The 18,060-nt window shown below is 41.1% G+C and overlaps 1 protein-coding gene across 6 annotated transcripts in view; it reads left to right on the top strand.

Annotated features, from left to right (window-relative positions):
• Positions 1-10,195, top strand: part of TNS3 (tensin 3) — a 256,330-nt gene extending 246,135 nt beyond the window's left edge. For all 6 annotated transcript variants that reach the window (XM_068395995.1, XM_068395999.1, XM_068395996.1 and 3 more), the window contains 4 exons: positions 2,671-2,839; positions 3,830-3,898; positions 4,027-4,053; positions 7,009-10,195. In XM_068395995.1, the coding sequence (XP_068252096.1) occupies positions 2,671-2,839; positions 3,830-3,898; positions 4,027-4,053; positions 7,009-7,153 (410 nt within the window). In that variant the 3' untranslated portion in view covers positions 7,154-10,195. The remainder of the gene's footprint in view (positions 1-2,670; positions 2,840-3,829; positions 3,899-4,026; positions 4,054-7,008) is intronic.
• The last annotated feature ends 7,865 nt before the right edge of the window (positions 10,196-18,060 follow it).

The following is an 18,060-nucleotide window of genomic DNA, read 5'->3' as shown; positions in this document are numbered from 1 at the left end:
CCCAGTCTAAAAGCAGCAGGGGCTGCTTGAAATGGCCACGTTGTGTAGCTGTTGATGGTACCATGGATGTGATTACAAAATGCCACCTGTGGAAGACGAGAGCAGCAGCATTGCACAAAAGACACAAATGTCTTTCTTTTGTTCTAGCCTTGAGTATGGTTTCACAGAATCACAGAATCACAGAATGTTAGGGATTGGAAGGGACCTCGAAAGATCATCTAGTCCAATCCCCCTGCCGGAGCAGGATTACCTAGATCATATCACACAGGAACACGTCCAGGCGGGTTTTGAATGTCTCCAGAGAAGGAGACTCCACAACCTCTCTGGGCAGCCTGTTCCAGTGTTCAGTTACCCTCACCGTAAAGAAGTTTTTCCTCATATTTATGTGGAACCTCCTGTGTTCCAGCTTGCACCCATTGCCCCTTGTCCTGTCAATGGATGTCACTGAGAAGAGCCTGGCTCCATCCTCATGACACTTGCCCTTTACATATTTCTGTGGGATTGCTGTCATGTGATACCCCATCAGACCATGCATGATGTTTTTAGATGAGAAATTTTTCAGCCTTTCTCATTACCTTTCCTTTCCTGTAATCTCCTTTTTAAGCTGACATTTTTGCACTTTCAAGCACTTTTGAAAAAGGTCCCATTTATTATTTTTTTGTGCCACAGAAGGAATCTACTGTATTTGGTGACTGCTTTTGAACTATCTTTGAGAGCAATCTAGACAAAATGCTTGGCTATTTTGTTTAGAAACAAAACCTGAACACAGTCTGTTGACAGCAATGCAGTGTGTGGCAGAAGAGGAAGGGAAAAACCTTCATCTGGGTCTCAGAAGTGGTGAGGAGTGTGACTGTGAAACAAGGCAAGCTGCCTGTGGTGGGAGAGGCTCAGAGGATAATGAAGAGCTTTAGATCTGTACCAAACATAGAGTAATGATGTGAGAAGAGGAGAGCTTATGGTTTGGAATGTTATTTACAATTTTGGGTATACGTGACAGAAAGCTGTTCAGCAAGGAAGGCCTCATTAAACTTGCCATTCGTCGTCTAAATCCCTCTCTGCATGAGTTGTATAGTAATTGATTCTGTAAACAAAGGCTATTGAAACATCACCCCAATGCACAAATACGTTTGGGAAATTTTACATTTACAAATCAAATAAATCGAATCGAATCTCTGGATCCCTTCTGTCACTGACAGACCCCAGAACTTGAAGTTATTGGGCTGATCACGATGCTGGAATCAAACTTATGATTATGCAGTCTTTAACTGTATGATTAACTGTATGATTGCTTGGTTGTTTGGAAAGTGCCAGTGTCTAGCTGTGTATTTTACGTAGATTGTCATACAGGAAAGCTTTAGTCAGATTACAGAATAGCCATATGAAAAGAGAAGCTATTAGATTGAATTTAATCTTTGCTTTCATAAGTAAGGTTGACAAGCCAAACCAACCTGCTAAACAAATGAAATATTAGCATGGTAGTTTGCATGTGTCAGCTGCCAGAGTTGTAAATTCTCTTCTGGATACCTCCACAAATGTTTTTACCAAAACACAAGGTCTGTTGGTACCAGTGTTTAGCTACAGATGTGTTTAATCATTCTTGCTTGGGCTGTAGAAGAAGACTAAGGCGGCTTTTCAGTGTCAAAAATGTTCTTAATCTGCTTGTAAATTTGACTTTGTACCACAGTCCCAAAGTATTTAAGCATGTGAATAATTCTGTTAATACTATATAATAATAATAATACTGTATAATATTATATGGCACTGTTACCAAGTAGTACTATGTAGTATTATACAGTGCTATAGTACTACTATATAACACTATATAATATTAGTACTTCTTTTCCTAGTGCTCGCTGCAGATTTGATGTGAGACCAGGTAAAAAAATTAACCGTTCGGTAGCCTTAGAAACCAATGAGCTTCTGTTTTCTAGAGATACTTCAGAAGTTGTTAATATCTCTAGAAGAGGAATAGGGCTTTTAATAATAAGTGCACGCAGAGGTAAAGGATAGATCTAAAAATACATGTCAGTAATTTTTCTCAGTGTGGGAGTTGTTTTGTTTGCCCTAAAAATGCTAAACATACAAAACGCTACGGAATTAATGAGAAATGAGCTTTGCAGCAACCCTCAATTCTTTATGGGGTGAAAGCATTCTTGACTTGCCAAACAAATGAGTGGTTTCCTTTGAATATAGTTGAAATACCATTTGAAAGTGTAAAATGTGTGAATGTATGCTGCAAAAATGTGTATTTTCTTATTGGCTGCTGTAACTGAACTTAAAAGCAAAATATCCCCATTCTTTCCCCTCAAGTATGCCTTTGCTGTAGTAGTAGCTATGAGTGGCCTCTCTCTCTCTTGCTGTCTTGTATTTATTTAAATTTCAGGATTTGTGGGTAGTAGATAAATACAGTCATTGGTACTTAAATATAAAGATATTAAAAACAAAGGCAGAGCAAAACGCCTATGACTTCCAAAATTATTGTCTTAAACTAAGAAGCAACATTGGGACAAGACGAGGCACACGTAGAAGGTTTGGTAGTTTGCCACCAGTCTTCCCTGTTTGCGTTACAAAGGTGGAAGATCTGTATTTTGTTTGGTTTTGTTCAGAAGATACCCATTTGTTTGCTGTTGGGTAATGACCTCTCAAAGTCTTTCCCCTCTTTCATTACAGCATGTAACGTTTGGTACCTGAATTCAGTGGAGATGGAGTCCCTCACAGGCTACCAGGCAGTACAGAAAGCCTTGAGCCTGACGCTGATGCAAGATCCTTCTCCCATCTCAACCGTTGTCCATTTCAAGGTGTCGGCACAGGGAATCACGTTGACAGATAATCAAAGAAAGTAAGCAGAAGAGGGGTGGGAAGAGAATAACCGGCCTTGTCCCCAAGTGTTGGGTGCTGTTCATTTGATTTTCCTAGTTATGTTCTGTAGACTCTGTCTCAGAGGGTAATAGGATTGTCTAAAGAACGGCTGTGACAGTGTCAGCTGTCTGAGGTACTGGAGAATGAATGTTTTAAGCTATGGACTTTGCTTCCACATGGCAGCTTTTACCTCTGGAAGGGCACTTTACCATGGCGTTTTTTTCATTGTTGTTTTTTCTTATGAAAAAGGGAAAGTAATGGCTTTGTCAGTGTTTGATGATCCACCTATTCAGTGAAATAATTTATCTTCACAGTATCTTTCACCAGTGTCACTGAACAGAGTTGGCCTAAGCAGACGCTGTGTATCTCCAGTATTTGAAATAGTGCTTTGGATAGCCTGTAAAACACTATGATAAAATGTTAATTTGTATTTACTTTGTACTGAATGCTATTAAGGCTACCACAAAGCCTTTAGATTTGAAAACTGACAATAACAAAGGTGGGACAACAAGAATTCATTATAGGTTAAAAAAAAAAAGTGACAGACTTCTTAATTGCATGGGGTCTGCAAGCATCTATAGCAGATAAGGACAAAACCTTAAATTATAATGCCTAGGAGTGCTTATATTTTGAAACTTAATATATTCACAAATTCCAAGAAGTTGCATTTCCCACTGACATAGTATCTAAATGACCAGTTTTTAGAAAAAATACATTTCATACTTCTAGTTCTTTTCCTTAGCTTGAGGGTCAGTTTTCTTTTGGTTCAAAAACTTGATGTTACTATTCTAAATATGGATTTATTTGGTTGGAGCAGTTCAGGTGGCTTTCAGAGTCACTCAGAGATAGCAAAAAGAATATATAATTATTAAATTTAGATTAAATATAATTTATTTTTCAGTTCTATTATTGTTTAAAATTTTAAGCATCTTAACTCTTCCTAAGACTTGTTTTATTTCTTCCTATCCAGACTATTTTTTCGGCGACATTATCCAGTCAACACTGTTATTTTCTGTGCTTTGGATCCACAGGACAGAAAGTAAGGAAGACGAGCAGTGTTTCCAATATGTTGTTTGTATTGTTGATGTACAAAAAAAACTAATGTAGGTTTCATTTTATTTCTCCTTTTTTTTTCTTTTTTTTACGGCTTTCTTAATGGACGACAAGATGGGTGAAAGATGGCCTGTCTGCAAAGTAAGTGGACACCTGTTTTAACTGAATGTTTTAGGATACCTTTTAACTGAATGTTTTAGGAATATCATTACTGAATGTTTTAGGAATATCATTACAGTGATCAGTTCCTTAGTGTTCTTGATACCAGACGGTTCAGTTCAGCAATGGTTTAGCAAGAGTAGGCCTCTGAGTTAGCAATGGTTTAGCAAGAGTAGGCCTCAGAGTAGGCTCTAAAAGGCCTGCTCTATGTTACCTTTACACAGAACAAGCTTTCCTGTCAATAATTTTCCTTTTAGCTAGAATAATAGAGAATAACAATAGGTTCTGAAGCAAACTACATGTTTTGTAGATAGAGTCTGTTTATGGGATTGATAACAAGGTTCTAGTAGACAATGATTCATGCTGTTTACGCTTAGTCTTAGAAAAACACAGGTCTCTGCTAATTATAAAAGGGCCAAAAGACAAAACAAAACTGTAAAGAACACCTTTGTGATGTCTAAATTAACTTGATTCATAAACTCTTGTGTCAGAGGAGAGATAAGTCCAAAACGATATCTTCTTCTTGAGAACACACATACTTGTAAACAAGAAGGCCTCGACCATGCTTGCACAGAAGCACAATTAAGGGGGACTGCGACCACCAGCGACCCCCAGAGACCACCCAAGACCCCTTCCCCAATTTAGTACGCATGCGTAAAGACATTACGTAATGCATTACATAACGTATTATGCATAAGGGTTTTTTTTTTTTGGAAGGGTGGGCTTTTCTTGGAATTATGTATATAAGGAGCAAGCTTTTGTTCCTAGGTGTGCATGCTAGGAGGAGAGATCCCCCATGCACCCAGCGCTGCAATAAACCAGTGTCGGCTTTCTAAACTATCATTTGGTTTAGAGAGTTTTCTTGGTTACTATTTTCCAGTAACATTCTAAATTATCTTTGTCAGAGATGTAGAAGGGAAAGCAGCTGTTCAGAGACAAAAGTCTCTCTGCCCACTGTAATTAGATGTCAGTTACTTCATCTGCACCTCTGCAAGTCAGGACCTAATTATGTGATGGTGGGATGTCTGGAGCCAGAGCTAGCATGGTTTATTTAGGTTGCAGGTCTGTGATTTGATTAAAGTTTCAGAAATGAAAACAGAGCCATTTGCTACTCAAGTTTTGTGTTCCCCTTGTCCAGCAACACTAACACAAGCTTACTTGTCTCACCTAGACTGATAGCTTTAAAAAAACATAAATCCCACACGTGGCATGTAGATCAAAACACCCCTAGTAATATGAGTGTGTGGCATAAATATATAATTGCCAGTGGGTTGCAAAGTGTTTTCTGTGGAAGGCAAACATCATTGTCCCCCTTTTACCAAAAGAAAAAACCTAAACAGAGGGAGCTCAGGCACTGGTTTCTGGAAAGGAATAGAAATAGATGGCTTAAGTCCTATTTCCAGTACTCTGTCCACTGAGACGTGTGGCACTCAAAACCTCTCTTTAGGCAGTTCCTGACACACCACACCCCACCACACACCCCCCAGGGTAGGCAGGAGAACAGCAGTATTGCATCAGAGTAATGCCATTTCCCACAGCATTCTTCTGGAGAAACTGGCTGCTCATGGCTTGGACAGGTGTACGCTTCACTGGGTAAAAAACTGGCTGGATGGCTGAGGCCAAAGAGTTGCGGTTAATAGAGTTAAGTCCAGTTGGTGGTCGGTCACAAGTGGCGTTCCCCAGGGCTCGGTACTGGGGCCAGTTCTTTATTATCTTTATCAATGATCTCGACAAAGGGATCGAGTGCACCCTCAGTAAGTTCGCAGATGGCACCAAGCTGGGTGGGAGTGTTGATCTGCTGGAGGGTAGGAAGGCTCTGCAGAGGGATCTGAACAGGCTGGATTGATGGGCTGAGGCCAACTGTATTCTACAAGGCCAAATGCTGGGTCCTGCACTTGGGGCACAACAACCCCATGCACCACTACAGGCTTGGGGAAGAGTGACTGGAAAGCTGCCTGGTGGAAAAGGACCTGGGGGTGTTGGTTAATGGCTGGCTGAATATGAGCCAGCAGTGTGCCCAGGTGGCCAAGAAGGCCAACAGCATCCTGGCTTGTATCAGGAATAGTGTGACCAGCAGGACTACGGCAGGGATCATCCCCCCTGTACTTGGCACTGCTGAGGCTGCACCTTGAATACTGTGTTGAGTTTTGGGCCCCTCATTACACGAAAGACATCAAGGTGCTGGAGCGAGTCCAAAGAAGGTCAAGGAAGCTGGTGAAGGGTCTGGAGCACAAGTCTTATGAGGAGCGTCTGAGGGAACTGGGGTTGTTTAGTCTGGAGAAAAGGAGGCTCAGGGGAGACCTTATCACTCTCTACAACTATCTGAAAGGACGTTGTAGCAAGGAGGGTGTTAGTCTCTTCTCCCAAGTAACAAGTGATAGGACGAGAGGAAACGGCCTCAAGTTGCACCAGGGGAGGTTTAGATTGGATATTAGGGAAAATTTCTTTACGGAAAGGGTTGTCAAGCATTGGAACAGGCTGCCCAGGGAAGTGGTGGAGTCACCATCCCTGGAAGTATTTAAAAGATGTGTAAATGTGGTGCTTAGGGACATAGTTTAGTGGTGGACTTGTCAGTGCTAGGTTAAGAGTTGGACTTGATGATCTTAAATGTCCTTTCCAACCAAAACATTCTGTGATTCTATAAATATAACCCCAGGGTCAGCCGCATGTCTCTGACATCAAACAGCATAGGATGCTGTATAGACAGAGTAGAAGGAAGGGGGACAGTCTCCTTCCCTGATTCTGGTCATCCTGAGCCACTCAGGAGCTCCTGAGTTGGCTAGTGCATCTGGACCACTGTGTTTAGGAGTCACACAGGACCTTGTCCATCAGAACAGATGAAGTCTGATTTGTGCTTTTGGTTTCTGCAGTATCTTTTTTGTGAGGCGATGCCAGTCCTGTCTGTTCTCTGATACACTGTGATTGTTGCCCTTGCAGAGTGTTTGGGTTCGTTGCCAGGAAGCAAGGCAGTGCCACAGACAATGTCTGCCACCTATTTGCAGAGCATGATCCAGAGCAACCTGCCAGCGCCATTGTGAACTTTGTGTCAAAGGTCATGATCGGATCCCAGAAGAAGATCTGATGCCTTTCCATCCTTGACTCAGAGCTCTTCACTGACTTCACTGAAGGAAAGCGCTGTGAGAGGGAGAAAGCCTATTCAGCAGCAATGTCTGAACCTTGTCATTCCCAAGAAGGAAAGCAGAGGATGGTCTATCTGCATTGTGTTTGCAAGAGTTCAGCCTTTTCTTTGAAGATGCCTCTGACTTAACAAAGCATTATTTCTTCATTTTTATATCAAAGGACAAAACAAAAGAAGCTAGGTGCCACCCAAACCTATGTAGCCCATACCTGAATGAAGCATAAATGAAAAATTTTTCACCTGAAGGGTTTCTTATATATTTTCACATGCTGTTTCTCATCATTTATTGGAGCAGAAATACTCACTAGGCTGCGCTACTTTGTGTGCAGAAAATGTTTTGTGTAACCTCCACAAAGACACTTGCCGTAGTTGCATCAATGTTAGCTATAGGCCTTGCAAACATGCTCTTAAAGAGAATGATGGTCTGAGGAAGAATATTGGCTCTTCCCTTCATCTTTATGTGATCAGTGATGGGAACTGAATGGAGAAAGGGGAAGATGTACGTGAAGAGAAGGTTTGTGCAAGTCGGTTTCTGGTAAGAAAGAAGTGGCCATGTGGAATATTCAGGGAGATTGCTCTGTATTTAGTGTTAAGAAGGCTGGGCTGTTTTAGTGTGAAGAAGCTTAAATAGGGGAGAGGTGGCAGAACCAAAAAGAAAAAAAGGTTGTGTGGAAATGTATTCTGTAATTGGGGTTTTTTGTATTTTTTTTTTTTTTTATTCAGAGAACTAAGCAGGGAAGATTCTGTATTTTAATAATTACAGGATAAAAATGAGGGAAAAGCAAAGAAGAAAATTTTATAATTTATGTATTTTTACCTGTGCCAGATTATTTATAGTAGATCTCAGATCTTGGTATGTCATATGCGTATTCTTAAACTAGACCATTGTTGAGCTTTGCCTCTTTAGTGCTATTTTGCATAAGTAAATGTATAGCCTGTGCCTTGCTATAGACAATAGAGTCTCATGTTTTGACTTTTGTCTTACAGTGACAAGATACTTCCCATGTCCTGTCTCTGCAATACTGTTTTGAAAGTAACATTTGTTCCCCTACCTAATACAGAATTATATTTGTGGATTCTTTTTGCCCCCCTTTTATTGGAGTTTGGGGGATTTTTTGGCCTTTTTTTTTTTATCTTTAGGAACTATTTTTGGTTTATAATGTTTTCTAATGATTTTTTGGGTCAGGAAATCCAAAAGGGAATGGCATTTATTTTCTTACTCTGTCCCATTTGTTGAGAGCATTTCTGTCATTAACTCTACAACCATCACACACGTATCTCTGTATCTTTCTGTACACATTGGTATCTTAAATGCATAACGAAGTTCTAGTTAGCGTTACAGAAAATTGATACAGTAGGTTACAGTGGAAACCTTCACGAGGAAGGTAAGCCATTGAGGTCTACTGGGTAATTCCCATTCACCCCAAAAAGAGCAGTACTAGACCCCCGTGTTGGAACTGATGGTAATAAAGTAGCTGCAGTATGTGACAGTGCTGAAAAGTTTCATTGCTTCTATTTCTTTGATGTGTTACTGTCAACATTATATTAATAACCTGAGGAATAAAATGACATTCTGAATTTGGATGCCAATGCGTGAGGCACTGGATTAACTCGTAACTGTACCCACTTGGAGGATTTAATCCTTTTATCCACTTTTACTGAATAATGGGTAAATGGAACAGGAAACTCTGGTTGGGCTATATGGTAAGAAGGTTCCACCAATTTGAACTACTTTTATCCTGTATAAATTATGATCTGTTTTTTATTAACAGCTCTTTTTATTTCCTAAAGTATTAGGACCATTGAAGCCTTATTCAGTGACCATAGCCAAAAGTGTTGCCAAATTATTTGTGTAACTATGACTTTTGTATAAATATATTTTTAAAAGGAAGGGGTGAGGAAGAGGGGGAGAGGGAAGATTTGAAGTTTAATGTATTTGGACCAGGAAGTGGTACATGAGTAGCAGTGGGCATTGGATGTGTGTAGAGGGGTGAAGCAATCCAAAGCGTAGTAGCTACCGTTGAAGCAACAAAGGCAAGTGCCTCTAATTTGTACCAAATAATTCTGTTCTTCTGACACAGAGGTATACTACTTAAATGGTGTTTATGTACCATCCAAAAAAGAATGCAGCTCTTACTTTTAGGAGCTTTAGTCCTTTTGAAACATGTGAGGACAAGCTCCCTTTTGATATTCTTTTGATGCACCAAGAACCCAGCTGCCTAATCTAGTCGGTGAATTTCTTCAGCTGACATCTCAATTAGGTTTAAGCCTCAGTTAGATTTAAATCTGGTGTGTTGTGAGCATTGAAATGAGGAGCAATTTTTTTACTATATTTTTTCACTTCTGTAGGTGATAACTATATTTTAGTGTGTCTTGTTAGACACCAAGTGTTGGCCTTTGGGCTGAAAATAGAGTGTCTTTTTTTTCCCCATGCATTATCATTTCCATTCAGGGCCTTATTTTTTATTCCTTGTGCTTTTTCAAGGTCTGCTGTATTCAAGAGCATAAGGAATTGAACGCTGACTCTCCTGGGAGTTTAACTCTACTTGGTTAAGTGGGAAAAAAGAAGTTGCCCTGTTTCTAAGGGAGGTTTTCTATTATGCATTCCTTTGGATGGTATATTGCCACGTGCTTTTGCTTTTTAATGAATTAAAAAATGCACAAAGCAAAATAGTTCAATATGTACCATTGTGTAGTGTATGTAGAAAGATACAAAACTTATGTTCACAGCAAATACAAGACTAAATAGTTAATACAGCACTTTCTTTCCAGGATTTGGTAGATGTGTGTATGCAGTTTCATAACTAATGGCAGCAAGTTGACACATGTATTTAGCCAGACTCCTATTAACCTGCTTAGTAAATATACTACTATAATCGTACAGTGTTAAACTAAAAAAAAATGCTAAAAGCCATGTTTTTAATTAAATGGTTTCCATGTATCCAACAGTATCATTAAAAATTTAATGTTTCCTTCTTGGATTTAGCTACTAGTGAAAATTTTTGCCTTTTTTTTGAAACTGTAAAGAAACGTCGAAAGGTCTCCAGTATCTAAATGAATGTTCTATAAATTCTTTGTATAGTCATTTTCTCTGCTCTTCAGATATCACCTCTATTCAAATTATAATAAAATTATGAATGTGAAATTTCACAACACAATGTTACAGGGCAGTCTGTTCTGAAAGAAAGTTACCTTCTGGCATTCAAAACCAGCTAATGAGCAAAACCTCCTTGGTGAAGTTTGTGTGCTGAAACGGGGGTTTAGTTTTGTTCCTTAAAGATTCCTTTCAAGGACTTGACTTCACATGAGTCTGTGTTAGTGGTTCAAGTCTAGTTAAAGCATATTTGTGTCCAGGTCTGGGCCCTGCACTTCAAGAAAGATGTTGAGGTGTTGGAGCAAGTCCAGAGGAGGGCGACCAAGCTGGTGAAGGGTCTGGAGGGTCTGACCTACAAGCAACGGCTGAGGGAGCTGGGGTTGTTTAGCCTGGAGAAGAGGAGGCTCAGAGGTGACCTTACTGCAGTCTACAACTACCTGAAGGGAGGTTGTAGTGAACTGGAAGTCGGCCTCTTCTCCCGGGCAACTAGCGATAGGACAAGAGGACACAGCCTCAAGCTTCGCGAGGGGAGGTTCAGGTTGGACATTAGGAAGAATTTCTTTTCAGAAAGGGTCATTAGCCATTGGAATGGGCTGCCCAGGGAGGTGGTGGAGTCACCATCTCTGGCTGTGTTTAAGAAAAGACTGGACATGGCACTTAGTGCCATGGTCTAGTTGAGAGGGTGGTGTCAGGGCAACGGTTGGACTCGATGATCCCAGAGGTCTCTTCCAACCTGGTTGATTCTGTGATTCTGTGATACGATTTTCCTAGTTCATTTGCAGTTGTAATGGTATAAAAGTGCCCTTTGCCTGCATGGCATATTTTAGTGTAAGAAGGAAGAACATCTGATGTCACCTTCTGAGACGTCTGTACCCATTTAACTGTGGCTCCACAGTGACTACATTGGAAAAACTTCCAGAGGAGCATGAGGGGGGTGAGAAATCTAACCCCTAGCTGAAAAAGCTCTCTGAGTACAAAATCTGTGTCAGCCACACATTGAAGGTTGAATTATATACATGCTTTATCAGGATTATAAATATAAATTCTGGTGTGTCATGGTGATGCCTTTTCTATGAGGCGTAGGCTGGCAGGAGTTTTTCGTTCAGTGTGCTTGCCTGTCGTTCATTACTACAGGCCATTGTGAGGTTTATGCATGGGCATAACGTGACAGTTATTAAAAGTATTCATCTTTTATCGGAATTAATTATAATGTGGAACAGATGACAAGGATGCAACAGTAAAATGGATCTTCTGTGTGAAAGTCCAGCACGTGCGCTGCGATTGCTTCTCTTTGAGGGCTGCTCTGGGGTCTCTCTGCTCCAGTGGATGAAAATCTGCTTTCAGCATTCATCCTAAACGTATTCACAGCTAGTTTATATGCAGTTTTTCTTATGCCAGCATTGTCTCTTAGCATGAATAACTGTTTTCTCCCTGAGGTATTTATAGCAAGAGATCTGACCCCCCTTGTGTCCCTCAGCCTTCCTTTGGCAAGGCTAAACAAGTCAGCACTCAGCCCTTCCGTTTTTGTCTGTGAAAGGGTGCAGAGGCCTGTTCTTTTTTACTCTTTGTCAATTAAATAATTTCTTTGGAGGGACCCTGAAGTGAACAGCCAGACTCTTTAAAAAGGGGCACAGGCTGCTGCCTTGTGATTTTTTAAATATTTGTATTAGAAAACTCTTGGAACAAGAAAACTTGGCCCACCAGGCAGGCAGAGTAAACCCTTCCTCTGCTGCTGCTTTTGACACCTAGCGCAAAGGTTACAATAGCGTAAACTACACCAGGCAGCGTGCACAGAGGAAATTATGGGGGCAAAGAGCTGAAGAAGTTCTCAGAAGCGTAAGTCAGAAACAGGAAGTTTGCAGGAGACTGAGCAAGTTTGGCAGACGACCAAGAGGGCAAAGGGGAGCTGTTAAGGAATTTAAGGATCTTGCTGAGTAACTGAGAAGGGACTTGCATTACATGTCCCTGTAAGGGCTATCAAACGAGGACTGTTCCCTTCCTTTGAAGACACTTGGTGTCTCACATAAGGTGCAAACGTTTGTACGAATTTTAATGTATAATATTTGCAGAATCACAGAGTGGTTGACGTTGGAAGGGACCTGTGGAGGGCATCTGGTCGAACCCCCTGTTCAAACAGGGCCATCTGGAGCCAGTTGCCCAGGACCACGTCCAGACAGCTTTTGAATATCTCCAGGGATGGAGACTCCACGATCTCACTGGGCAACTTGTACTGGTACTCCGTCATCCTCACAGTAAAGAAGTGTTTACTGATGTTCAGAGGGAACCTCCTGTGTTTCAGTCTGTGCCCATTGCCTCTGGTTCTGTCACTGGGCACCACCAAAAAAAGCCTGGCTCTGTCCTCTTTGCACCCTCCCTTCGGGTATTTGCAGACATTAATGAGATCCCCCTGAGCCTTCTGTTCTCCAGGCTGAACAGTCCCAGCTCTCAGCCTTTCCTCCTACGAGAGATGCTCCAGTCCCTTAGTCATCTTTGTGGTCCCTCACCGGTCCTCCAGTATGTCCATGTCTCTATTGTACTGGAGAGCCCAGAACTGGACACAGTACTCCAGGTGTGGCCTCACCAGCGCTGAGCAGAGGGCAAGGATCACCTCCTTCAACCTGCTGGCAATACCATTAGCCTTCTTCACCACAGGGTCACATTGCTGGCTCATGTTCAAGTTGGTGTCCATCAGGACACCCAGGTCCTTTTCTACCATGCTGCTTTCAAGTTGGGTGGTCCCCAGCATATACTGTGCTTGGGGTTGTTCCTTGACAAGTACAGGGCTTTGCACTTCTCCTTGTTGAACTTCATTTGAACTTCATTTCTCCAGCCTGTCATGCTGGAGGTGCCAGCATGCTCCTCTGGCCCATCAGCCACTCCTCCCAGTTTTGTATCATCAGCCAACTTGCTAAGGGTATGCTCTGCCTCATCATCCAGGTCATTGATTAAGATGTTAAACAGGACTGGACCCAGTATGGACCTTTAGGGTACACCACTAGTTACTGGCCTCCAACTAGACTTGGCACCTCTGATCAGCAGTCTCAGGGCCTGGCTATTCAGCCAGTTTTCAGTACACCTCACTGCTCATCTAGCCACTACAGCAACAGCTTGTCTATGAGGGTGTTATGGGAGACAGTGTCAAAGGCCATACTGAAGTCCAGGAAGACAATATCCACTGCTTTCCCCTTATCTATCAATCCAGTGATTTCATCACACAAGGTTTAGATTAGATATTGGGAAGAAATTCTTTACAGTGAGTGTGGTGAGACACTGGAACAGGTTGCCCAGAGAAGCTGTGGCTGCCCCCTCCCTGGCAGTGTTCAAGGCCAGGTTGGATGGGGCTTTGAGCAACCTGGTCTAGTGGAAAGGTGTCCCTGCCCGTGGCAGAGGGGTTGGAACTAGACGATCTTTAAGGTCCCTTCCAACCCAAACCATTCTGTGATCTATGATTCTCTGATCCACAAAGAGCTGGTGCTTTACCCCATAGGTATGCAGTTTTGGCAGTGTTACATGGAAGCTGTTCCAGGTATCAACTGCTCGTGCCCTCTCAGTAATTTAAGCAGGCTCAAAAAATGGACTCACCTCAAATTCCTGCTTGACCTTTTAAAAAACTAAGCCTTTAAAATCATTAAAGTACATTTTCATCATTGTAAAAATCTTATAACATCTTTGGTAAAGAGTTGTTTCAAGAGGTCTTGAAAAAGCGGAATTAGCTTTTTACATAACAATGACTTTTTTTATGGAATTGTGTACATACTGTCCTCAAATATTTTTTTTCTAATCTACAGCTATTCATATCCTAATTAAATCTGACTTTTGGGCTTTCTCCTGTTGCCACCTGTGTTATATACAAGTCGTGATTTGTTTGTAAAGCGGATGGCACGCGTGAAAGAAAATACAGGAGAACGAACTTAGATGAAATGCACTATGGATGGGGAGTCAAAATGTGGGATGGATTTGGTCCAGGAAATTTGTGTGCTTATGTTTACTGCAGTAGAATAATCCAGCTGTAAAAATAAACAGAACTATGTTAATTTGTATGTTGAAGTACTCCAGCTTTTTCATTCACAAGCTGATGTGAAGCTCCCATCGAAGTGGATGATAGCAGTTTATACCTAGGGCAAGCAAGTGATGAGAGGAGGCCTTCAGACTTCAGCAGGAAGCTTCCCAGCATGCAAACTTCACCTTGCATATGAAAATAATTAAAATGCATTCATATAACTGACTGCTATAGCAAACTCACAGCCATATTCTCATATGTAAGCGTGTTTTGCTCCAAGTGACAAAGGACAACAACCTCCAAAAGTAACTGCTAGATGAAATCATTGTCCTTGTGGAAGCACTCAAACACCTTTTGACTGCTTTTGTCTCTTTCCACAGCAAGTGCCAGGCATTTGAGACAGCACTTAGAAGTCTGTGAAGGATTTTTATGAGGAAATCTGGCTTAACACGTGTCAGTCTATTTCCTCAGAAGACAGTTACCTAAAAAATCCCAGAAGGTGGTATTGATCGTGTAGTGACAAACCAACAGTATATGGTATATATGTGCACTGAGGCTTGTGGATATGAATTTGTTCCTGTCAAATAGATTTTTGATCTCACATTGTCTAGTTAATTGGAGAACATCCAAATTTTATATTTGATTTTATTTGTTCTGGGTTATTTCTTGGAACCACCCATATCTGTTCCTCAGAAGTGGAACAAATACAGTTTGTATCTCTGCAATGGTAATATTTAGTCACATTTCATGATAACTTAAGACTCCTCTTATTTTGTTAGAATAACTCAAAGATGTCAGAATTTTGCTTGCTGTATCCTCCAATAAATTTGTTAGAAAGTGCTGCAGAGAGAAGAATCCCATGTGAGTTTGAAATGGCTGGAATCACTGTAAAAGAGAAACAATGTAAATTGTCTCACAAGACTTTGGCGATTTTTTTTTTAGGGGAGATGATTATTCATGTATAAAACTGTAGATTCCTGCATGGAAAAATCCAGTCTCAAGTTCATGTCTATAAACTAGACGTGCTAGATGTTGTTGGCAAATGTCTTGAGTAGCGGGCCTGTAAACATTAATACTGTGTTAAATTTATGACTTGTTCTTGTCAAGGCTTAGGGGACACCTCATCACCATGTTCCAGTACTTAAAGGGTGGCTACAAAGAAGATGGAGACTCCCTTTTTATGAGGTGTCACATGGAAAAGACGGGGTAATGAGTATAAGCTACTCCTGGGGAGATTCTGATTGGACATAGGAGGAGAATTTTTCACCATGAGAACAATCAGCCATTGGAATAATCTCCCCAGGGAAGTGGTGGATTCCCCAACTTTGGACACTTTTTAAGATTCAGCTGGACAGGGTGCTGGGCCATCTTGTCTAGAGCGTGCTTTTGCCAAGAAAGGTTGGACCAGATGATCCTTGAGGCCCCTTCCAACCTGGTATTCTCTGATTCTATGATTGCTGTTTTGTGTTGAAGAAGTAAAATTTTCTCCTTCACAGGATTTCACACGATGATGGGAAGGATCTCTTTTTTTCCCTCCACTTTGCCAGAGCAACATAAAAGACCTTTAACGTCTCTTTGAATTTCACTGCAATGATCCAAAAGATGAGCTTCACTTCCATCTGCTGGTGAATCTGTAGTGTAGCAGGTAGCTGGTTATTGAGTTATAGTACACTTCAGGGATCACTGTAGTTTGAATGCAACAGCTATTGTGTTCACTATCCAGTAAGCTGTTTTATTTTCCACAGTGTAACTCACCAACAAAAAAAGAACTCAACCCTCTCCCCCATGCCACTCTTCCAAAACCCTAAGTGCTAGTGAAACATCCAATTTATCTTGTAAAGAAGTACTTTGCCACCTATATACTGTCAGAATGGGATGGATCCTGTTTATCACAGGTAAATGATACAGGTGCTGTTATACCACTGAAAACTCACATTTCTTCACAGTGAAGCATCAGTACTGCTGAGCCTCTTGGAGTTGTCTGAAGAGCTGGCCATCATTTGTTGTGTTTTTTTAAGGCTTCAAGACCTGGAATCAGGTTAGTAGCTTACTTTTCTTTCTTGTTCAAAAGAAAGGTTATAGCCTTCTAAATTTCAGTGAAAAGCCTCTCAGTATGAGCACTATATGATCCAGCGATAGTATATACATAAAACATATCTGAATGTATGCTGTAATGAATTTTTTTTTTTTTAGACTAATCAGTATTTGAATCTCAATAACAATTTTTAAATGCTGGGCACACAGTGAAATTGGGTATTACAAAAAAACTATTTAGCAAAAACAATGGTGCATCTTCTTTCCAAATCTAATTGTTACAGGCACTGAAAAGTCAGGGCTTTCTCTATTAAAATTAGAGACTATATCAAAGTCTGGATATCTACTATGAGGCGATGTGTTGTGCATAGCTGCATGTCTTAATGTTTAAAAACAGAAAAAATATTTTCTTAGAACAATTACTGTGAGATTTTAGGCGATCACACATTCACATTTAAAAAAAAATACAATTACCTTCTGAATATTAGCATTTAACATTTCTGTATCTCTAACTGATGTCTGAAAATACACTCACGTGGGTGAAAATAAAACCAGAGAAGTTCTTCATAAATGCATGACTCCAGCAGCTGGCTTATAAATTAAAATACCAATTATTCTACAACCTATTTCATGTTAAGATACGTGCACAGACTGGCAATGCTGTGAAGCTTCTGATTCAGTGCTTTGCTGTACGGAGAGAGAATCATAGATAATAAGCAAATTTAATTGCTTTGCTGAATCAGTTCCTGTATTAGATAACACTGAAAGAATCATCTGACTTTTACAATCAGTAAGAATTGCCAGTGGCAAATGCACATCTCATGGAATGTATTTAGAAATACGGAGATAATTAATTGTACCAGATAGATCAATGCACTACATTTTAACTCTGATAATCTAACACAATGTCACTTATATTCTTGTCTGACTGTATGCAAACATATTTATGGGATGTCCACATGTTCTTTTGCAATGCAGTTTTGGATAGTTTGGATAAATACAGTATCTGAGTCAGTCTGGGAGCTATGTGTGACACTGTGTGTTTCTGGGGTTGTCTGGGGACTGTTGGCTCTGTCTGTCCTTGGAGGTTTACTAGCTTGCATCCTAGTATTCATGCTGTCCCCCTTGCCATTCAGGCAAGGACCCCACAAGCACTTGGGCTGGCACCAAAGGGGAGAGGAGAGCTGGACATGTGTCCTTGTGTAGTAGGATTCATGCAAGCACTTGACCAAGTGATTGATTCCCGTACAGAATCACAGAATCAACCAGGTTGGAAGAGACCTCAGCGATCATCGAGTCCAGCTGTTGCCCTGACACCACAATGTCAACTGGACCATGGCACTAAGTGCCATGTCCAGTCTTTTCTTAAACACATCCAGAGATGGTGACTCCACTACATCCCTGGGCAGCCCATTCCAATGTCTAATAACCCTTTCTGAAAAGAAATTCTTCCTAATGTCCAACCTGAACTTCCCAAGTCAGCGTACAGCCCTGAATGGGGAGGCAGTAAAGACAGAGAGTCCTGCCATTGCCTGGCAGGTGGAAGGCAACAGGTATTGCAAGTTGTGTGTTCAGCAAACAGACCGTGGTAATGTGGACACACAGCGCAACAGTCCCGAGGTCTCCGGCAGCGGTGGCCGACCCTGCTGGCTGTGGCACAGGCAGCTGTGGGACATGCTCCTTACCCCCACGAGAGCCAGGGAAGGACTTTGGAACTAGCAA

The sequence above is a fragment of the Nyctibius grandis genome, chromosome 3 (assembly GCF_013368605.1).
Source record: "Nyctibius grandis isolate bNycGra1 chromosome 3, bNycGra1.pri, whole genome shotgun sequence".
Lineage (NCBI taxonomy): Eukaryota > Metazoa > Chordata > Aves > Nyctibiiformes > Nyctibiidae > Nyctibius > Nyctibius grandis.
The sequence above is the reverse complement of the archived record's forward strand: the minus strand, read 5'-3'. Positions and strand labels throughout refer to the sequence as shown.